The 24,278-nt window shown below is 42.4% G+C and overlaps 1 protein-coding gene across 2 annotated transcripts in view; it reads right to left on the bottom strand.

The window, feature by feature from the left end:
- Positions 1 to 24,278, bottom strand: part of fnip1 (folliculin interacting protein 1) — an 87,585-nt gene that overhangs the window by 11,881 nt on the left and 51,426 nt on the right. For both annotated transcript variants that reach the window (XM_067996169.1, XM_067996170.1), the window contains 7 exons: positions 13,771 to 13,842; positions 12,485 to 12,620; positions 11,133 to 11,334; positions 8,650 to 8,735; positions 6,726 to 6,872; positions 4,651 to 4,820; positions 1,320 to 2,700 (listed from right to left, as the gene is read on the bottom strand). In XM_067996169.1, the coding sequence (XP_067852270.1) occupies positions 1,320 to 2,700; positions 4,651 to 4,820; positions 6,726 to 6,872; positions 8,650 to 8,735; positions 11,133 to 11,334; positions 12,485 to 12,620; positions 13,771 to 13,842 (2,194 nt within the window). The remainder of the gene's footprint in view (positions 1 to 1,319; positions 2,701 to 4,650; positions 4,821 to 6,725; positions 6,873 to 8,649; positions 8,736 to 11,132; positions 11,335 to 12,484; positions 12,621 to 13,770; positions 13,843 to 24,278) is intronic.

Genomic DNA, 24,278 nt, shown 5'->3' with positions numbered 1-24,278 from the left:
TTTTCAAGATATTAAGGGGAACTGATAGTTTCTCTCTATCTACCCTATTTCCACTGGTTGGGAGTATAGGGCAAGGAGAAATAGCCTAAAAATTAGAGCCAGGACTTTCAGGAGTGAAGTTAGGAAACACTTCTAAGGGTGGTAGAAGTTTGGAACTCTCTTCCGCTAACGGCAGTTGGTAGTAGCTCAATTATTAATTTTAAATCTAAATGATAATACCTTTTGGTTAACAAAAATCTAAGGGATATGGGGCTAAGGCAGGTATATGAAGTTAGATCACAGATCAGCCATGATCTCATTGAATGGCGGAACAGGCTCAAGGGGCTAAATGACCTACTCCTGTTCCTGTGTTTTTATTATAAATTCTTATGTCCATATTTATAGCTGCTATTGTCTAAGCAATAAAATGAATTTCCTTCATCAAAGGGAAGCTTCATATTCAGAATCCCATTCCCACTCGAATCGATGAAGTGAAATGTTACATAATGTTTTGAATTAACCTCTACACATTTCTGGAACTACCAACAGCAGACTGCTGTTGCATAACTACTGTCAAAACAGAGAGGCAGCCGTGCTCCTTCCTAAAAGGCGCAGCTTGGTCAAACCTAAAGGCACCGTCAAATAATTTGGAAGCCAGTCCATTGAATTTGACCATTTTCTGGGCTCAGAGAAATATGCGTAACACTAAACGCTGGATAGATTTGAGATGCATCATTATTTCTCTATCAAGTGATGTCAGTGGTGCATTCTGTTCAGTTTGATACTAGTTGACACAGCAATTAGAACAAGATTTTGGACTAGGAATTCATTTCCAGCTCCTCAATTTTATTTACTTTTATATTTCAGGATGTTAACCTACTTTCTTCCATCTCTCTAACTTTTGCTTTTCGCTTCTAATTTCTTCCCTTTACTCTCACCCTCTGTTGAAGGCAGTGAGTCACACTGAGGCATGGTTGCATGGGCATTGTCTGTCTTCTTTACCCATGCAGCCACTTTTCATGCAAGGACTTAAACGAGCATTGACAGGCTAATGGACTGAGGGAGGTAATATAATGGGGCATGACTTTGTCCTGATGTGCACATTCCAGCAGGGGGTTATTGAATAGCATTCAGGATAAGGATCCTAGGCCAGTTTCCCCCCACCACCACCCCTCTTTAGCTAATTTCAGATTTTTTTCCTAGGCAAACTCAGCCGAAACCAAAGAACAAAGTAATCTTATTCATCTATATGGCTCATATTGCCCACATGCCACACATGTATCCCTAAATTTACTGTAAGATTTTCTTGCTTAACATAATAGAAATGATTGTTTCCTTACCCTGGAAAAGGTAGCTCCATCTGTTCCAGCCAGTCATCCTGCTCTGTACTGTAGTAACTATGTCTAGGCAATTCATGACCTGCATCCTCATTCTCACTGTCGCCCAGGGCACTATCTGAGCTCTCGTTTCTGGGGATGTCCCACTCAACCACAGAAGGTGCTTTTTTGTGAAGACTGTCTTCTTCCCTGCAGGAGTTATGAACAGAGACCTTGTCTCTGCAGTCCTGCTCAGCAGAACCAAGTATATGTGAATCTAAATCCATTACGTACACTTTACAAGTGCACATGCAACTGTTCCCGCTCAAGTCATGTTGCTGTTCACTGCCCCGAATACAAAGTCCCACTTCTGAAATAACTTGCTGCCCAACTTCCTGCTGATCCTCTTTAGGGAGATCATCGATGGTCTTTGCTTCTATTAAATTATCCTCAGTAAAATACTCATCAAACAGACTCATACTCCCTTCATGCGAAGGATCCCATTTATAATTGTGTGTATTAGATATCTTGGGTAATGGGTTCTTTGTCCTATTAGTTTTGATTTGGTCCAGAGTTATCTTCAATACCTCTTCTTTCTGTGCTCTTTTTTTAAGCTCCTCAATGCCTTTCTGTAGTGCCTCGTGGACCTCATTTCTCTTGGCTTCCGTATCTGAGTCAGGCGAGAGCGAGTCACCAATCTGAAAAGTCACTTTTCGCAGTGAACTGGGACTGTCCTGGAGATGATTTGCACTACAGGGTACGGAAGGAGACAACTGTTTATCAGGAGGCAGTCTCTCGATTACAGGTTCTACCATCAGGCTTTGGTCTACAACAGCAGATCTGACAGACAGCACCGTTTCAGTCTTGGTTTCCTGAAGGCATTGTGTGCTTTCTTTGTATTGCTTGATGGTATCTTCTCCGCAGAGTGCTGCCAGATTTGTACTACAACTATTTGGACCGCAGTTGGTTTTCCCCAAGTTCCTGTGACGTCGTACGAATGCATCACTTGAATTACGTGCCTCTTCCTGCCTGATAACACGATTCTGTTCTTTAGCAGCATGAAGTGGGCACTTCTCACTCTGATAGATACTAGTAGCACTGTCCCGTGAACGAGAGTTTTGGTTTTGCAATATGGTTGGAAAAAAGGAACTTTTATTCCTATGAAGTGTAACCACGACATAATCGGACTCTTCCACCTCTCCTTTCTCCAGGGATGTGGTCATTACTGACTCACTCGTTTCAGTCTCACCATCCCCTTCCACCACCAGCTGGGTTTCCTGCAGCTCAGAGCATCGAATGAAGTACGTGAGGAAGTGAAGCAGTCGCTGAACCAATTCTTGCCGCTTGCCAATCACCACAGTCCGGGCTGATCTTACAGGAGAACCTATTGCACCATGTAGGTCAACTGTCACAAAAATAAGTGATTAAAATTAGAAGAATACTTTTGACATCAATTTTTTTTTGGGGGGGGGGGGGGGGGAGGAGGGGAGAAAGAGGGGAGATGTTTTGGTTAAGATAAACAGACTTCAATGCCAGGAAACTGAGCACTTTTCCACTTTTAGCACAAAACCCTTAGATTTACCATGAGCCAGATGCAAAATAAAGCTCGTCGTACTCTACATTAATGCATCTTTACCTCCGCCAGCCTGCTATTAAACACCCCCATTACACAACTGTGAATTTTCCATTTCCCATTATGGTCTCCAATTCAATGGAGCTCCGACAGATTGGACAATACTGTGTCAAATTATGGACAGCTTTGCTTTATGGATGCAAAACTAGACTACCAAGCACTAGATTGTCCCAGCTTATTTTACATGGGGCTATTATCAAGAGTGCAGAGATTTCATCCCAGTCTGACCCAAATGAACAGAGGTCCCAGAAGTGAAAACATTTTTGCCCAATGCAACGCCTCCCCTTCGTTCTATTGAAATATTTTTTTCTAAGGTTCATTTGTGCATTTGGGTTACAATTAGATGAAATACTGGTAGACCAATTAACAAAAATAAGGCTTTGTTTTAAAAATCAAAGCTACCTTTAGTGTCTGTTCAGGGCATCACATGTTGGTACATGTGTACACAACATAGTGCATATACAACAATTAATTTAAATCAGAACTGAGAACAATGGCAAAACATTATCCATATGGATACAAATTGATCTTATATAATTCTAGTTTTCCGTCATAAGTAAATGACTAATTAAGCAGTTAACATTACACAAGACATAATGGGAACCCTCTTTCAAGGGAGAGGGCTTTGCAATTAAGTAGGAAGCTTTACATAAATAAATTTTAGCAATTATAACGGCTCTGAACTTTACAGATTATTTACTAGTTCATAATCTACATAATTTAAGTATTACCAAATTATATAACTAAAGGTGTTTTATGTTCTACGACACTTGATCATGTCTGAATGATAACGCAATTCACTCAAATCAGCATACATTGCACCAAGGAGTGAGAGAAAATAAATGCAGCCACAAGAGGACAGCATGACAGGGCATGGAAATGGAGAATTAACCACACCTCAATTTCAACAACTCCTGTCCCCAATTGTATATTTGACACTTTTTCTAAAAAAAGATAATGGGGTAGAGCTTCCGCTCAGGGCGCAGAGGGAAATTGCGCCCAAAATGTGCTGGTTAGGTTACACTTCAAGTTTCTGCTAAAATTCATTTGCATTATCACAAACATAAAATCTTCCATGAACCAGCGCAATCGGGCGATGTAATAGAACGTAATAGTTTCTTTTTTTTTCTTTGTTAAAAAGTATTCCATGATGTATTTAAGCGTGGTAACCTGGTGCAGTTTTATTAATACAGCTAAAATGAGTTTATCATCAAAATTAAGCATTTTAATAAGGTTGTTCAGTAATCTGATACAAAAATCACTGAAAAAGATTAAAAAACTATACTGAACCATTTAATCGTTTCATTGGTGTACATTGGTCAGTTTCTTAGTAAATTAAATCTTTTTTTAAGATGAAAACTTTTTAAAATGAAAACTTTTTAAAAAAACGTGCCTATGCAATTAAGAAAATGAACGCAATTTGAAGAGCACTCGAACCAGCGCAATCGGCAGAATGTTGCAATTTCGACCTGGGGGCGTGGCCAGTTTTGTGGTCGAGGCCTGATTCGGGCAAATTGAATCTACCGGAAAACACGAGCGTTAATAGTTTTGGGTGTAACTTAGCTACGTTTAAAATTCCCCTATTTTTTGAGCTGATTTCGGCCGATTTCGCTTGGATTGCACTGATATAACTAACGGAAACAAGAGGAAACTCAACCCCAATCTCTCCATCTTTCTTCATGATCCTGCATTTGCAAAAGTACTTTTCAGACCATGACTTACCTAATTGGGCCCATAGGGGGTTATAAGGGTTTGACTTTGATAGCATATCCACACTTCGAGAGGAATGTTTCTCCAAGAAAATCTTAATAGGTGGTTGACCATTTGGCATAACTGTTGGGACCCAGGCAAGATGATTTGTGAGCACAGCAGTAATCAGGGCAGGTAGAAACCTGATTAAAGGCAAGGTAAACATTTGAGCAATTCAGGCAGATCACACTCAACAGTTCTACTTTCAAATGGAAATTGTGCACTAAATAATAAACGCACTTGGAGCTAAGAGGAATGGCACACCTGAGCAACAAAGCATGGCATCACAGCAGTGGGATGGAAGAGATTCAAACCCCAATCTGCCAAGCTCCTGATCTCACTCTAGGACATTTTATGGTCTCGAGAACCCCTATAAATACTGACACACTGCTAAAGTACTTTCTGCCCAAACCTCTGAAAGACAGGGTCAGCTACGTAAATGTAAAATTGTGCAATCAATAAAGAAAACTGTTCTTAATTACTGCACAGCAGCAAAAATAAATATGCTAGCAAGTCACTAAATACAGAAATGAATTATTTCAGGATTGTCAACACATTGCTCATGCCATGCTGTAGGTTCTCTCCCAGATGAACATGAATCTGATGACTTTGTGGACCCCCTGGGATCCAGTCATGGACTCCAATTTGAAAACCTATACTCTAAAGGAGCCACTCCCACATGAAGTTCCTCCACAAGGAGGAAGAGTTATTCCTAGGTTGCTCTTGTGTTCCTTGATGATTATCCTGAAAACAGGTCATCCACCCAGGTGCAGGCAAATAAGCTCCTCTTCTCTCTCTCACCCAAAGGTGGCAATGGAGAGAAAATAGTGTGTGTGTGTGGTGGGGGGGGGGGCATGGAAAGAGTGTGGAATTGTGATCATAAATAAGCTAGCAAAAGTAAATTGTTACCCAGCAAGATAAAGCACATAGGTTATTCACCTATGCACATTACAAAGTCATATCTCTAGGTATTTCTGTATGGGCAATACATATGGTGAGTACCCAAGCTCAGCTGACTCGGAGAGAGCTGGGACACTTTCTCAGGAGGAAATGAGTAACTGAAAGCTAAACGTCAATATATGGTTTTTCTGTGTGCTTCCTTATGGCCAGGTCAAGAGCAGCAGGATAAGGACCTGGGTAAAAGTCAGTAGGGTCGCTTCTAACTCCTCTGTCAGCAAACAGTGTATGAAAAGCAAAACACCCACGGGAAGGGGATGGGAAATGGGTTAAAAACAATATTATTTCATTCTCTTTTCAAATCCAAGGACTACATTTAAGATTTTTATTTTCTCGTAAATTTTTCCACTCCGTTCTTTGATTGAAAAGGGATTAGCTCCTAGGCCTTTAAAATGTAATTCTATAATCAACCACTGGATGGTGCACAAGGGGCATCGGACCGAGCCAGACTCGAATTTTGCCTCTGCTTATTGGGAATCATCTGGCCTCCACTCTGCCTCCTCCACGACTGGGTCATTGTAAGGGGAACTGCAGTTGTGAACCTGTGCCCCGTCATTCCATTACACATGTTATTAAAGCATGGATTGATTTTAAAACAAAATTGAAGTTTCTTCCAAGCAACTTACTAAATATTAAAGATTGGAGCAAATCAAATGTCACAAAATGATGGGATATGGAATCATACCCACCATCCCCCTCACATACTGAGTTCCTTAATTCGACCAAGTTGCAGAGGGAAGGTGCCAAGCTAAGACCAAGTTCTTTCCTCCCCCTGAAAATGCACGAAAGGGTTGGGGGGGGGGGGGGGCGGGGGGGGGAAAGTCAGTCATTCTCGTGCATCTTTTACCAGCCCACCTCATGGCAGCAATTGTGGATACCTAGGGGCAGGTCACCTTGACAGTGGATATTTTGTCATGCAGGAAAACCAAAAGAACGTTGGGAAGAAAAATGCCTTGAGAGAGAGAATCCTTTCTTAAGAACATTTAAGAAAAAGTGTTGAACCAACAATCCATCAACTGCTTGGCATCTTTCCTGCAAGCACCACACAATAGCTCTTCTCCCTTCCAACCTATAAAAGCTCAATACTCAACTGGTTCTTTGAAGTTTGTTCCATCAGTAAAGCAAACTCCCTCATAAACTGTTGGCAAAGCAGGTTTTTTTCAGGTGTTCCAGACATCATAGTCAACCATACAGGCTCTGCAATCCTTGGCATTGTATAAAGGTTATATATCGCAGTCCTAATTTGGGGGCGTGGGGAGGACGAAGAGAAAAATCATCAACATTCAAAGTTTCTTAGGATCGGAGCACATCAATTTTTATTCAGAAAATACAGAAGTTGTGCAAATGGAACAATATGTATTACTTTCCCTGACATGAACTAATATGAAAACAAAAACAAATCTGCCCCATTCACACTCCTGGAGTCACCCAAGGTGAGTTGTTCCTGCACAATATCTAATATTACCCAAGTATACAACATAGCAGAAGTATTTGTGGTGCTTAGAAAGCTGATTATATTTCATAGCAAGCAACACACTACCTGCTATTCTTACAGCCCCGGCTTAAACTGCAACTGATATACGTTCTCCTGACAGTTATCAAATTCCACTGGCAGTGGGCCAGCAGACATGTGACTAGGAGAGGAACTCTGGATCTCAAGCATTTTAATCTTCATCCAAAAACCTCAAAGTGGGAAAAAAGCAGTCTGCACAGCTGCTGCAATTCTCTTAAGCTGTTTCAAAATGAAAAACTCGTAATAAATTTTCCCCGTTTACAAACATAACATAACAGCATTACAGGAAGTGAAAGGATCTTCCACTTAACTACAAGTCTGTCTGCTACGGCAGCTTGTCCAGATGCCACAGCTCAGTGCCTGAACGAACACCCAGATATGAATTTTTTTAATGTAGCTCATACAGAATTCACAGAAATGATTCCAGTTATAATGCTTGTTGGCAGTTGTGAAGAACTACAGCAATTCATTGCTGGCAATGCTATTTATAGATAAAGTAACAACAGACATGTGGGACTACAATAGGCTGTGACAGAGGTTAGGTAAGTTCTGACTGAAGGACGAGACCCCAAAAAACTCTCAACCAAAGATTTTGTCCTACGTTAAACGTAGTGTATAAATTTGTGGCGATTATTCAACCCTGAATTAGGTTTTATGCCAAACTTCTGAAAAACTTTGTGATTAGTAACGTCACACCATTCTATGAAATTAGTTGTCCTCAAATGAATAAAAATTGCATTAGATGTATATGTTACAAAAAGACACACTTCACCCCAGACTACTCTAACACTCCACCAGCAGTTACAAAATGACATTAGCAAAATCCGGGGAGCAGCTCACCTGCTTGATATCTTGGGTGGCAAATGGTGTGCAACCCAGGGTAGAGTTGAAGGCACGGGGAATGCAAAGAGTAGGAAGGAAAGTTAACTTTAAATAAACAAGATTGGGCTGGTATATAGCTTAGGAATTCTTTGTTAAGGGAAAAGCAACATTGTGTTTGAATAATATTAGTGTCTGATTCAGTTTAAGAACATCTATGACACAAAACATCAGAATTCACAATCATGACCTTCTCTCACAATTTACTACAATTTGGATTTTAGTTTTATTTTGTCTTTTTGGTGTCTAGTTTATTTAATCAAAAGTAATAACAGCTGTGGACTATTAAGCCCATAATGGACTATAAGCATCCATATGTGGAATGTATCATTACTGCTGTGATGGTTTTGGTCATACACTAACACAAATCACTGACCACACGTGCCATGCCAGTAGTGCCATTAGATCAGAATCAAAAACAAGCAGATGACAGTAGGAACAAGAGCCACAGGATAGGGCAATCAAGATTCAAAAATTAATGCTCAGTATAACCAGTAGTTTTGCAATGCTGCAACTACCAATTACAATGTGTTCCTGACAATCTGCAAGGCTTTTTAAACATCAAAAAAAAGAGGCCTAAAAAAACATATTTCCATTGTATATAAATACATTAAAATATTCACCTGAATTCATTTAAAGCATCTACAATTCTATTGTAACCCAGAACACGTTGGTTTGTCTCAGAAATTCTATTTCTCATTTTCATAGCCTAAAAAGAAGAATACACATTATGTTCAGTAGATGTACCCGAGCATATTAAATTCTCATTAAAAATGTGTAGGGAAGGTTGCGGCTTTATACGAGATTGCAAAGCATTACAAGGCTCCAGAGAAACCTACTTACACTGCTTTCATTGGTTTTCATGAGGCTTTCTAACTAGTGGTTCGTGCTGTTAATGAAGAAGCTGGAGGCTATGGGAATACAGGCCCATATCTTGGATTTTAACCAGCTCCAAGATCTATGAAAGGATAGATGCTACAAAAGAATGGTGACTGCACTTAATTCATTGCTGTTAAAGCTTCTTGGGATGTTTGAGACGTGATAAATCATTGTAGATTTAAGCTGAGACACTCTCAACTTCCCATGCTCAAAGTTTTCAGCATGAGTTGGATGGCATCATGATGACCTGGGAGTGTGTTCCAGCCATTTCTGTAAAGTATTGCTCCTTTTGGTAGATAATATTGCATTGTTAGTGGGCTCACCTAGGCATTTAGTTTGTCTTGAACAATGGTAACTTCAGCCTGGATCAGTCCTTCGGGACCATGCTGAGAAGTGGCAAAGGACATTTTGGTCTTTTGTGTCTTTCTCCAATGAAAGCAAAGTTCCAATTCATGTTAAGCTTGTGGTGCATTAGATACATGTCCTAATGGTTCTTCTCCACTATTCAGAATTCCCACGTGTGAAATACAAGGGCTCCCTCTGGCTTGTGCGAAAGATCCAGTATGAAGCTGTGAAGTGGATTTGCAAAAAGGGAAAAAAAACGGTTGCAGAGAAAGAGGGCTCTGGCCTGTACCAAGCTGACTGAGTACCATGGAGAGGAAGTCAGCCACATGACAGGTACACCTCTTTGTCAAAGACACTCACACCTGGGCAAATGCTGGAAGATATTACCTGGAAGCAAGGTATGAGAGCACAATGGGCTTGTACCTACTGTGACTGCGTTGCAGAGGCAAGAAGCTGCTGCTGGAGCTCCAAATGGTGTAAACCGCTATTCAACAGGGTATGGCATCTGTCCAAGCCATGGTCAGGAGTATATCAGCAATGCATTTACTTTTTATAGTGAGTTGTGCTGCTCACCATGTCGCTCTGGAGGAGTTTCCAATACTTGCTGCTCCCCCAGCGAAAGCTCAAACCCATAATTGAGTTTTCTAATGAGTAACTAGTGACAATCCTCCTGGAGAAGAGGGGTAAAAAAATTGGGTCTTTTTGGAGTCAAGGTGGCTCCAAGTTGACATGCCTGCCAATGATAATTAGGAATCTGCTGCAAAATTGATAATTCAATATCTGAGCCAGCAGATCCACTGTACACCGAGGCATTCTTGATTGACAAGCCAGCCTGGGTAATGGAACTGGAGAGGTAGACCTGTGGCTGAGGGCTAGGGTTCTTCCCACTTTACACCAGATAACCCTCAAGCCAATTCTCTTAAGTAGAATGGTCCTGTCCAGCTAGACAAGCAGCAGGAAGCTTTCCAGTGCTCTGTTCTGATGGAAAATGCAATTTTAGCTGGTTAAACTTCAGCACTACCCCAGTGTGCATTTGGAATCCTCAAGCCTCAGCTCTGCCAACCTAGACCTAAGCTGTCTGGATATGGGTACATAAGGGATGTCCCAGCTGGGAACATGCACAATCTACATGGGGTAAACAGAAACTCTACCTGTACAGATTTATCAGTCACTGATAATGGTGATAAGTTTCTGTCTGTGTTCACAGCTGGCTGACTAAAATAAATATTAAATCCAAGAATGGGGTGGGGAAGAATCAGGATTAGCAAAACTCATATTGGAGTATGCAAGTGTATGTCTGAGATTCTTCACACAGAGAGAGTGGAATTCATCTGTTTTCAGGCAGATGTTAGTTGCTTCTCTCTCCCCATGGAGGGACTGTCAATCTAACTGCTCACATGCACTGGCTAGCAGCCAGTTCCAGAATGACACTGGCAGAGGCATTGGAGTATATTGTCTGATTGCTCTCAACTGGGGTCCGATGTACAGCAAAGGAGATCTAGAAGAAGGGAACAGTGCAAATAGTAATTTACAACCCTTCCCTCCCTCCCCCCCCCCACACATCTCACTGGGCAATTGTTTTTAAACACATGTTGGAACCGTGAAAGAAAATTAGTTTCACTGCAGCAGATACAGCAAACTTCAAAACAATACCATGTAAAACACACACCCTCCCCAACCATTTTCCACTGGACATGTTTTCTAATAATAACATACAAAGATTTTTCTTGTCACAGATGTATATGTTAAAAACTATTTTTTCTCCACACATCAGCTATTATGGATGCAACATAACCAATAAGTGGCACTCGGTCAGCAAGTGACTAAAGACAAAACCTTGCGGCATCACTTCCTGATTAGCAAAAGGAGGAAGCGCTAGTACCTGCTCAATAGCAAACTTCAGTCTGTTCACATGACTCTCAAAGAGAGGAAAATGAGCAAAGAAGAACTCGTGAAACTTGTTGGCCTCTTCCTCATCCTGTGACAGCGAAAATATAATGCCAATAGCAATCTTCTTTTTTCGAACAATGGAGGGATTGGAACTACAGCTTTCATCAGACATGTTAAAGCTCTCCTCCACTGACCTGAAAGACCACAAAGACCTCTGTGAGCATAAAGGCTAAGAGGTGCATTTAATATATTATGTAGAGAAAAGCTGCAATGAATAATCGCAACTTAAAGGTGAAACATGGACACACAAAAGAACTCATTTTAGTAAAATCTTTAGTGGCAAAAAGCAATCGTCGTGCTTCTGGACAGCAGTCTGCACTGCCATAAAGCAGAAGGACATGGACTCATGCTCTCCCAGTTGAAGTTTCAGCTTTGCTCTGGGGAATCACCAGAGGACAAGATCTTCCTTTCCTTGGTGTGCGGGAAGCACTGAGTCAGCACTGGTTTGTTCTCATGCACCCCATAACATCTGGCTTAAGAACTGCAAGTCAGCAGTCCCATAGGTGGTCAGCTGCCACTCTTGATCAGGAATGGTGCACAGAATGTGACCCAAGAAAGGGGGGGAAGGAGGAAGGAAAAACAAAATCAATTTAAAATGGAGATTTACTCTGATGAATAACCTCCTGCTCCCAACAAACTGCAATTGAAATAAACCTCTCTGACATGCAGTACACATTACCATTGTTTAATATGTGAGACTATGACCCTGGTTTTCCAGTTCTGCAGCATTTATCTAATGAGTGGAAAATCGCAGGCTGGCAAGAGCAGAAACTGAAAACCCTGGCCTACATTTGAATATTTAAAATTCACAAAGTTTAACAAAAAAAATTAGTAATCAAAGACAGCTGTTAGAGCAGCAGCACGAACTTAATGTCTCCAATTCTTAAATTACTTTGCAGAAACTTGCCACCATTCTTTCTCTGACAGACTTATGGGCAGGATAATTTGCACATCAGGAGGTCTTCACGAGAGTTGTTAATGGTCATTCTATGATCTCACAGTATGTGGTGGGATCCAAATTGGCTGAGCCACATTCAGTTGTGCTCCCTAACTTTTTTTTCCCCCCTGAAGCAAGTGAATGGAGTCAAAATTTATTGGTTGAGTTGAAGATGATTGGGTGTGATGTGGTGGTGGTTTTTGAGTTTGAGTATTAGGTGGTGAAAAGGACAAGACATACAATTTTTTGAAATTGTCACCCAATACTTGTGAATAGTATCATATGACGGAAGACAATTTGCTCACAGATTTCCTTCCTTTTTTTTGATTTAACAATTCTAGACTTACCATCTGGGAAAAACTCCATTTTCAAGACTGGTATTTTGACTGCGGCGCCAACGACGATGGTAACTACTCGCACAACTACTAGGAAGCGAGGAGCTTGGCGAAGGGAAGGGAGTGATAAGCAGGCTGCTCAGGGAAGCTGTAGACATCAAAATGAGATGTGATTTGTCTGACAATAGCTTGTATAATTTAACTAAAAAGTCAATTTGGATTTATTTAGTACAGTTCAATACAAAACAATCAATATTCACTTTTACAGTTAATCCAAGAAAGTGTTCCATTATCATCTTAAAAAACAAGAATTTAACAAGGTAACTAATACAGTATTGATGCTTGTGTTCTAAAATGTGAAAAATTGTACCTTTAATTGTTCACATTGGCATTACAAAAAAACTGAACAGATTTAGGACAGTCACATTGTCCTCCATGACCTGAAATGCAGAGCTTGTATTTTGCACAGCAATTTTGTCAGCTCATTAGGACTACCATTATGTTCTTCTTTGAACAAATTCTGGACATCACGCAGCGGAAAGAGTATATTTTAGTCACACGAGAAAGTGCTCCTCACTGAATGCCTGAATGAGAAGTAAAGGCAGGTCACTTATTGTCTCTGATAGCCAGTTCACTGTAGCTTTGGCAGAAGCCTGTGAGTAGCTCTTTCTTGGCTGGCGGTGGTTATTTGCCCAAGGAAATGAGGGGAGAAAACCTAATTATAGGGTTAATACCATTAGGTCAGCTTGGAAATATCAAACTAAAGCAAAATACTAGACAGGGAGGTGCAGGCATGCATTTGTAGCATGGACACTATATAAAGCAATGAAAAAAACATCTGAGAATGTGTGCAGAGACTTTATTTTTAAAATCATAGATACGCGTGTCAATACTTTAGGACTCAAAAGCTTTCAGCATTTTGCAGGAAACTAGTTAAATTCATTTGTGCCAGATTATAAATGGCCAAATCATGAGCACAGTTTACCCAGGTCAGAAAGTGAACGAAGATATACTTGGAACTAGTATTTTCAACAGAATGCATTCTGTCTTCATGGCAAGTTTCAACAGCTAGCACTGTGTTGTTCAACGACTATTAATTTGGATTTTTTTTATGCCTATGTAACAGTCACTGCACTTGAAAATTAATTGTATCAAGTGTTTTGAGACATTTCAATGTAATAAGGCGCTATTTAAATGTAATTATGTAAAATATTTAAGGGTTTGCCTCATGGAAACAACTACATGAACTCGACACCACATACACCATCCAAGAAACTAGTAACTCATTCAATTCTCACCAGATCGTGTTATTCCACTGTCTCTGTCTTCGTTGGTTCCTCTGCTGGGCATGTCCATTGGGGTGCTGTGAACTATAAATGTTTCAGAGAGTCAGAATTTGCTGTCTAAACCCCATGACATGTTAACCAGACCACGATGCAAATAAAATATCAAATTTGTGGAACAGGCAAGCCTCTAGTTATCATACTGTGCACTTTGCAGAGTAGTGTACATGCTAGAATCACTACAATCATGAGTGAGCATGCAATTTCTCAGTCAACTATAATGAAAAAATTTCCAACATTACCACTATTACTAAACACCCACCACCACAATCAAGACAGAGTTGAAGTAAATCAAGATCAGTTATTTTGATGATTTGAAATGAATGATGAATTCACAATATGGTTTAAATTGGACTATACTGGCACTTTGCTAATGGACATACTAATTATTCTTTGGGTTATTGCATTTTGTAAAGCTATAAAGATGATTCAGTAATGACATTTTTCCAACTCCAAGGTTGAAATGTGACTTTCTATGCTGGATTTCTGATTTTAATTAGCAAATAAAGTCTCCTACAGCATAAAACTCTTCTAAATGACAGGAAGGCTGTTTCTAGTGGGGTTCCGGATGGCTCAGTACTAGGTCCCTTGCTTTTTGTGATATATATTAATGATTTGGACTTAAATGTAGGGAGCATGATTAAGAAGTTTGCAGATGATACATAAATTGGCCGTGTGGTTGATAGTGAGGAGGAAAACTGTAGACTGCAGGAAGATATCAATGCACTAGTCAGACGGCCAGAAAAGTGGCAAATGGAATTCAATCCAGAGAAGTGGGAGGTAATGCATTTGGGGAGGGCAAACAAGGCAAGGGAATACACAATAAATGTGAGGATACCGAAAAGTGTAGAGGAAGTGAGGGACCCTGGAGTGCATGACCACAGATCCCTGAACGTAGCAGGACAGGTAGATAAGGTGGTTAAAGAAGGCATATGGAATACTTTCCTTTATTAGCCGAGGCATAGAATGTAAGAGCAGGGAGGTTATGCTGGAACTGTATAAAACACTGGTTAGGCCACAGCTTGAGCACTGTGTACATTTCTGGTCAAATTACAGGAAGGATGTAATTGCACCAGAGAGGGTACAAAGGAAATTTACGAGGATGTTGCCAGGACTGGAGAAATTTAGCTATGAGGAAAGATTGGATAGGCTTGCGTCGTTTTCTTTGGAACAGAAGAAGCTGATGGGTGATTTAAATTGAGGTGTACAAAATTATGAGGGGCCTAGATAGAGTGAGAAGGACCTATTTCCCTTTGCAGATCAACAACCAGGGGACACAGATTTAAAGTAATTGGGAGAAGGATTAGAGGGGAGCTGAGGAAAAAGCTTTTCATCCAGAGGGTGGTAGGGGTCTGGAACTCACTGCCTGAAAGGGTGGTAGAGGCAGAAACCCTCAACTCTTTTTAAAAAGCACTTGGATGTGCACTTGAAGTGCCGTGACCTACAAGGCTACGGATAAAGTGCTGGTAAGTGTGATTAGGCTGGGTAGTTCCTTTTCGGCTGGCGCGGATATGATGGGCCGAATGGCCTCCTTCTGTGCCGTAAATTTTCTATGATTCTATGACCCATCTCCTCTTTTATTTAAAAGGCCAAGTAGTCTGAAATAATTGCAATCAACTAACTTGTGTTTTCTGATCAGTTGTTGGTAAGAAACTTCTCTGCTTCCTAGTTCCCCACTCCCATCATAAGCCATGACAGGATACCTAACTCATGGCTAGGATAGTGCATCAGCAATCAGTTCTCACCCCACCGTTGATGCCATTCTGCAGCCAATCACTATGAGGTGACAATAGCTATCACTCAACTCTCCAGTTCCTAAATGGGCCAATTTTGCAGTTCTCAGCTGAAGTGCCACTGGGGCCATTCTGTCGAGGTAGGGGGAAGAGTTGGGCCTGCTGAGTATGTTGGAACCAGCTCATCAATAGCTGGGCTCACCTATACTTCCTGCATCATTTCCTGGAGCACAAGGGGTTACAAATTGGCTGGGTACACAGGAAATGCAGTAAGAGGTCAAACCTTAAAAGCGCTGCTGCTTGCAATTGAAGGTGAGCATCATTTTCCAAACATAAAATGTTTTTGGTTTGACTGCAATGGAAGTGACAAGTAGATACTCCCATTTGAGTTAGATGCCTTTTAGATGCTATGCAAGATGTCTCACAAAGGAAGGTTGGGATCTTGGGCAGAGAAAGGCATCCTCTCATGGTGACAATACAGAATGTGTGGATGGAAGTGGCTGCAACAATCAACGCAATCTCCCAAGCTCATAGGACACTGGGCAAATATGAAAGGGACACGCTATCAGGGATCAGGAAGAGTGCCAAAATAAGAGGATCTTACCTTGGAAGACTATTAGTTTTGGCCCATACCATGCATGCCACAAACACTTCAATCTTAATCTGCTGCACCATCTGCAAAGGAGCTTGTCAAAGCACGGACACAACCTTTCATGCGTTTCCATGTTCACTAACACAGCCACATAACCATTATAGCACCATTACACAATGCTGGCTCAGTTATATAGGTATTCCTTTTTACAGACCAAGTGCTGAAAAGTGGGATTAGGCTGGGTGGCTCATTTTCGGCCGGCGCGGACACAATGGGCCAAATGGCCTCCTTCTGTGCTGTAAATTTTCTATGATTCCCTACAGACACCATTGTAACACATGTTCCTCTTCTCATACTTTTCACTTTTAGGGAAGATAATTGCATTTCATTTCATGTTTCTCCAGAGAGCTTCTTTGAGAAGAGCTGGCTAGCAGCAATGGGCATGCATGGTACTTAAGACAGAATAGATGCGAATGGCAGGCATGGTGTGTATTGCAATACTATAGGGTGACAACTTATATAGGACTGATTGTGCAGAAGAGTCTGGCACAATAGTCTTCCGGGCTACGATTTGTCTTCATCTATTTGTTCCTCTTTGTCGTCTTATTCTTGCTGGCAATAGTGGGCCTGGGCCACCTATTCCTCCTGTCGATTGGTAATTCCTCTTCATATTGCAAAGTTTTGCAATGTGCAGCAAAGAGTGATTATTTTAGAGACTCCTGTTGGGGTATACAGCAGGATCTCAAATCGGTTCAAAGCAACGGAATCACTGTCTCAGCATACCTAGATACTGTGTTTAACACTAATTCCAGTCGTGGCAGAAGTATAAGAATTCAGCTGGTATTCTAGATTTCTTGGGTCATCAACCAGGGTTCAAGACAGTGGCTCTGGCGTTCTAGAAGCCACCCAGTCCCCCTATTCATTCAAAATAACCCTGCCATGGTGCACGGTTAGGTAAATGCATCATGGGTGTTCCCAGAATAGGAGGCACTAACTCACATGATAAGATTTCTGTGATCATACATCACCTGGAGCCCTTATGGCTCAAGTAGGCTATGGGCTGATATAAAAATGGGCCTCAATGGGGATAGGTACTCTACACTTGGGAGCTCTGCCATCTGGTAAAGAGTTCTATACCTTATTCAGCTGATGTTTCCTTTCTACAGGAAGAGGGATGAAGTGTTAGCCCTCGCAAACAAGGCCTCTGTTACTTGCTTTATGCTAATGTGAACAGCTGACTGCATGATTTGGTGCACGTCACCAATGATAGCTTGGAAGGATCTGGTGGCAAAAAAGTTTAATACAGTGGTGACTTTAACAGCCACAGGAAGAGTCATCCTTATGGTGGAAATTGTGGGTAGGTCAATTAGCCCAGATCCGCAAATGTGGGTTCAGTGATGGCGGGGGGTGGAAGAGAGAAGAGAGGACAAGTACATACATTACAGCCAAGATATAAATGCACCTGCTTTTCTTATCCTCTCATGAACTTCCTCCTCCAAATCCGAAGAGTTCCACTGGAACCTTCATAATGGATGCCTTGCTGAGCAGTCTGCTGGAAGCAAGACTGCTGTAGAAAAAGAATGGTATATACAGGTCTTGCAATACAAAAAGAGCCAGGCATATACAGCAACAGGAAGTAATACACCAATTAAGTAAATCCTTAATTGACGACAAAAAATCCTTTTAACCACTATTGAAAAGTCCAACATCTTTAAGAAGCCAAACCCTGAAGCCAAGCTATCCAAACAATCATGTGCCTGTTTTATATGGGAGAGGGGTCCCTCCAAAAAAAAAAGTGAGATTTGGCATGAGACCAATTACCATGGGATTGCCTGGTATAAATAGGCTCACCTTGATTAGCTTTAGAAACCTTTAAAAATGTTTAGGCCGTCAAATCATATATGACTGATCAGAGTTATCAGAGTTCCTTGCCCGATTCCACAACCTGTGTTCACTGAGACCATGCAGAATTGGCTCTCAAGAATGGAATACTAAACGAAACTACGCCCAAATGTGGGAAGGAGCTAAATTACTATCAGTGGATACAAGAATCATGGATTCAGGGATTTTCAGCCTTTTCATCATCTCAAATCAAATTTGACACTTTTACATTGCCAACCTCAGTTGCTGCTTAAAGCCAACAGATTAGCCATTTAAATGCCTATATCCATACGACACACTCAAAAGCTAGATAAGCACTCGAGGGAGAAAGGAATAGAAGGGTATCCTGATAGGGTTAGATGAAGGAGGGAGGAGGCTCGAGGCTCGTTTGGAGCAAAACCACCGGCATAGACCACTTGGGCCGAATGGCCTGTTTCTGTGCTGTAGACTTGATGTAAGCCGAGGATTGGTGGAAAGACCAGATGACAAATACTCACTACACCAGATTATACATGAACACAGCAATCATTTTTTTTGTTGGAGAGCTACAAGGCAAGTTAACAGACTAATCTGTAGTTACATTGAAGTTTTTCAAATGCACTTTTTCCTCCAAACTATGAGTACTCTATCCAGTTCTGGGCACTGCACTTTAGGAAGGATGCGAAGGCCTTAGAGAGGGTGTAGAAAAGATTTACCAGAATGGTTCCAGGGATGAGGGACTTCAGTTACTTTAGGGAAGGAAACCTGCTGTCCTTACCTGGTCTGGCCTATATGTGACTCCAGACCCACAGCAATGTGGTTGATTCTTAATTGCCCTCTGAAATGGCCGAGCAAGCCACTCAGTTGTAAAATCTCGCTACGAAAAGTCACAAAAAGAATAAAACCGGACGGATCACCCGGCATCGGACACGACAACGGCAAAACACCAAGCCCAGTCGACCCTGCAAGGTCCTCCTTACTAACATCTGGGGACTTGTGCCAAAATTGGGAGAGCTGTCCCACAGACTAGTCAAGCAACAGTCTGACATAGCCATACTCTCAGAATCATACCTTGCAGCCAACGTCCCAGACTCTTCCATCACCATCTCTGGGTATGTCCTGTCCCACCGGCAGGACAGACCCACCAGAGGTGGCGGTACAGTGATATACAGTCAGGAGGGAGTGGCCCTGGGAGTCCTCAACATTGACTCTGGACCCCATGAAATCTCATGGCATCAGGTCAAACATGGGCAAGGAAACCTCCCGCTGATCACCACCTACCGTCCTCCCTCAGCTGATGAATCAGTCCTCCTCCATGTTGAGCACCACTTGGAGGAAGCACTGAGGGTAGCAAGGGCACAAAATGTACTCTGGGTGGGGGACTTCAACGTCCATCACCAGGAGTGGCTCGGTAGCACCACTACTGACCGAGCTGGCCGAGTCCTGAAGGACATAGCTGCCAGACTGGGCCTGCGGCAGGTGGTGAGCGAACCAACACGAGGGAAAAACTTACTTGACCTCGTCCTCACCAATCTACCTGTCGCAAATGCATCTGTCCATGACAGTATTGGTAGGAGTGACCACTGCACAGTCCTCGTGGAGATGAAGTCCCGTCTTCGCACTGAGGACACCATCCAACGTGTTGTGTGGCACTATCACTGTGCTAAATGGGATAGATTCAGAACAGATCTAGCAGCTCAAAACTGGGCATCCATGAGGCGCTGTGGGCCATCAGCAGCAGCAGAATTGTATTCCAGCACAATCTGTAACCTCATGGCCCGGCATATTCCTCACTCTACCATTACCAACAAGCCAGGGGATCAACCCTGGTTCAATGAGGAGTGTAGAAGAGCATGCCAGGAGCAGCACCAGGCGTACCTAAAAATGAGGTGCCAACCTGGTGAAGCTACAACTCAGGACTACATGCATGCTAAACAGCAGAAGCAACATGCTATAGACAGAGCTAAGCGATTCCACAACCAACGGATCAGATCAAAGCTCTGCAGTCCTGCCACATCCAGTCGTGAATGGTGGTAGACAATTAAACAACTAACGGGAGGAGGAGGCTCTGCAAACATCCCCATCCTCAATGATGGCGGAGTCCAGCACATGAGTGCAAAAGACAAGGCTGAAGCATTTGCAACCATCTTCAGCCAGAAGTGCCGAGTGGATGATCCATCTCGGCCTCCTCCCGATATCCCCACCATCACGGAAGCCAGTCTTCGGCCAATTTGATTCACTCCACGTGATATCAAGAAACGGCTGAGTGCACTGGATACAGCAAAGGCTATGGGCCCCAACAACATCCCAGCTGTGGTGCTGAAGACTTGTGCTCCAGAACTAGCTGCCCCTCTAGCCAAGCTGTTCCAATACAGCTACAACACTGGCATCTACCCGACAATGTGGAAAATTGCCCAGGTATGTCCTGTCCACAAAAAGCAGGACAAATCCAATCCGGCCAATTACCGCCCCATCAGTCTACTCTCAATCATCAGCAAAGTGATGGAAGGTGTCGTCGACAGTGCTATCAAGCGGCACTTACTCACCAATAACCTGCTCACCGATGCTCAGTTTGGGTTCCGCCAGGACCACTCGGCTCCAGATCTCATTACAGCCCTGGTCCAAACATGGACAAAAGAGCTGAATTCCAGAGGTGAGGTGAGTGTGACTGCCCTTGACATCAAGGCAGCATTTGACCGAGTGTGGCACCAAGGAGCCCTAGTAAAATTGAAGTCAATGGGAATCAGGGGGAAAACTCTCCAGTGGCTGGAGTCATACCTAGCACAAAGGAAGATGGTAGTGGTTGTTGGAGGCCAATCATCTCAGCCCCAGGACATTGCTGCAGGAGTTCCTCAGGGCAGTGTCCTAGGCCCAACCATCTTCAGCTGCTTCATCAATGGGGATGTTCGCTGATGATTGCAGTGTTCAGTTCCATTCGCAACCCCTCAAATAATGAAGCAGTCCGTGCCCGCATGCAGCAAGACCTGGACAACATCCAGGCTTGGGCTCATAAGTGGCAAGTAACATTCGCGCCAGATAAGTGCCAGGCAATGACCATCTCCAACAAGAGAGAGTCTAACCACCTCCCCTTGACATTCAACGGCATTACCATCGCCGAATCCCCCACAATCAACATCCCGGGGGTCACCATTGACCAGAAACTTAACTGGACCAGCCATATAAATACTGTGGCTACGAGAGCAGGTCAGAGGCAGGGTATTCTGCGGTGAGTGAATCACCTCCTGACTCCCCAAAGCCTTTCCACCATCTACAAGGCACAAGTCAGGAGTGTGATGGAATACTCTCCACTTGCCTGGATGAGTGCAGCTCCAACAACACTCAAGAAGCTTGACACAATCCAAGATAAAGCAGCCCGCTTGATTGGCACCCCACCCACCACCCTAAACATTCACTCCCTTCACCACCGGTGCACTGTGGCTGCAGTGTGTACCATCCACAGGATGCACTGCAGCAACTCGCCAAGGCTTCTTCGACAGCACCTCCCAAACCCGCGACCTCTACCACCTAGAAGGACAAGAGCAGCAGGTACATGGGAACAACACCACCTGCACGTTCCCCTCCAAGTCACACACCATCCCGACTTGGAAATATATCGCCGTTCCTTCATTGTCGCTGGGTCAAAATCCTGGAACTCCCTTCCTAACAGCACTGTGGGAGAACCGTCACCACACGGACTGCAGCGGTTCAAGAAGGCGGCTCACCACCACCTTCTCAAGGGCAATTAGGGATGGGCAATAAATGCTGGCCTCGCCAGCGACGCCCACATCCCGTGAACGAATAAAAAAAAAGCTGGGGTTGTTCACCTTAGAGCAGAGAAGGTTACGAGAAGATTTGAAAGAAGTGTTCAAAATCATGAAGGGTTTAGGTAAAGTAAATAAAGAGAAATCATTCCCATTGGCAGAAGGGTTGAGAACCAGAGGACACAGATTTAAGGTGATTTGCAAAAGAACCAAAGGCGACAGGAGGAAAAACTTTTTTACGCAGTGAGTTGTTATGATCTGGAATGCGCTGCCTGAAAGGGTGGTGGAAGCAGATTTAATCGTGGCCTTCAAAAAGGAATTGGATCAATACTTGAAGAGAAAATATTTGCAGGGCTACAGGGAAAGAGCGGGGGAATGGGACTAACTGGATTGCAATGACAAAGTACTGACATGGGCTTGATGGGCCGAATGGCCTCCTTCTATGCTGTAACCATTCTATGAATCTATGATATGCAAGGATTAAAAAAAAACAGTAAACCATTTTCTTGCATTGGCACATCATCAAATAAATCTCGTTTTAAGCGTTTCTAGTGTAGACAGAAACAATGTTTTACATCAGATTATGGACACATCAAGGGAAGATGGTGATTGGAGGTCAACTCCTCGCCAATGAAGTTGGGGGAAGGAGGAAGAAAGGTTTAAAATCAAACAGCGAGTTATCCTGAACATCCTAAAGGGCAACTCCAAATAGTATTGGCAAATCATGTCAACAGGCTACTGATGTGACATCAGCAACAGAACAGAGTGTGACATGCAAGAGAAAAAAAATCTGACTAATTTTGGAAAGATAGTTCCCACCTAGTTATATTTTGTAATTGCGCATTTAAATATTTGTATAGAATATTACATGAAATTCAACTGTAGTTTTTCAGGCTAAAATATCTGGTGTTCAAAGCATTTTCTCTCTTTTTCCCCTTGACAGCAATTTTTTCATCCAGTTTTCTTCCCTTCCAAAGGCACTGACTCTTGATGGGTATGGTTCGATGGGGAGCTTGCCCAAGTGGCCATTCTTCATGTGTGAGCATAAGACTGTGTGTGTTGGCAGGTTGTTCAACCATGAAGGACAAGCCAAACCTAACTTTTCCTCATCAGCCATCTGCGCACATGCAGTTTTTTTTAAAGCAGAAATCACGAGACATCATCCCAACTATACTCGGCTAACCTCAAAGACCTGGCTTTGAACTTGGAGCCTGTCTTAGACGAAAATGTTAATTGCCAAAAGGCTACATTAAGATTAGGCTCCAGTCTCCCACCCACTATGGTTGCTCCTTGTGCTCGTCACATTTAAAAGACTAGAATCCTGCTCATTGCAGATGGCATGAACTGGTCAATGGATTAAAACTTCAGCTTTTTGGCTTGATAACTTTTGTAGCAAAACCCTGAAGTCAAAAGATATTGGGTCAAGGCTTACTATTTGAGGTGCCAGTCCGCCTTTGCCCAACAGTTGTCTGGAGCAACATCTGCCTCAAAAAAAGAAACATGCAAGCTTGGGTGCTCCCAGACAATCATCAGCAACATTCAGAAAAATCACCCTGAAGGAGTCACTAAGTGTTATGATATTAGAGATCAGGTAAATTGAAGGTCTTTAAATTAGTTTATTTCTTTAATAATATTTGCATTCAAGTCGGTATCATTTTCTAAAAACCTAATTTTAATTTGGAAGAAAAAAAAATTACATGCAATGATTTCCTTTAAGTATCTTAAATTATTTATATAACCTATTCCATGTATGTGGAAATGAGGTTTACATAAGGCCCTTCAAAGCACAAGCCAGTTAAGGATGGGTTTCTGAAGTCTCTAGTGGTGCAGCATTAGGCTTCCAACCACCAGAACATCACAAACTTGAAATCTCAGTCTCACGTCTATCAGTATTAGTGTTTTGCCAGTTCGTAGCTGCTTCAGAAGATGGCAGGAGTATTCAATCCACAGCTGTGTGCAAGGGAAAGAGGAAAAAGTAAGGATCACAGAGAAAGAAAACTGATGAGGCCACCCCCATCCTACTAAATTTCAGGTGCTATTAACTAGGTGTGGAATGCAATGCATCACTTCCTCCCCAAGTGAAAAAGCAGTGGAGATAGGAAGAAACAGGAATGAGCGCTCAGCGGATTTTATGTCGCCTCAAAGTAAATTTTGGGTACTTCTGCTTGATTCGCTTCTTTGAAGCTGTAAATGCTCAAACCACAAGGTACACAAAGCATTGAAACTGGAGAGTGGAGTGTACATCAATAAAACAGAATGCATGACAATGCATGTACTAGAAACACATCTTTTGGAGGGAGGAAGAGGGGGGATGGGAAAGACAGAGAGGGGGACGGGGGGGAACCAGAGAGAGACATTTTTATTCTTTTATATAAACAATGCATTTGCACGCCAATAGCAGCTTAGAAGTTAGTAACATATGATGATCTATCATCACCTTTTAGGAATAATCATTGGATGACCAATAGCCCTTTTTTGGAACTTTGGTCAAATATTTCAGTCTTGTTATTTTACAGA

Source organism: Heptranchias perlo, chromosome 14 (genome assembly GCF_035084215.1).
Source record: "Heptranchias perlo isolate sHepPer1 chromosome 14, sHepPer1.hap1, whole genome shotgun sequence".
Classification (NCBI taxonomy): Eukaryota; Metazoa; Chordata; class Chondrichthyes; order Hexanchiformes; family Hexanchidae; genus Heptranchias; species Heptranchias perlo.
This window is presented reverse-complemented; position numbering and strand designations above follow the sequence as displayed.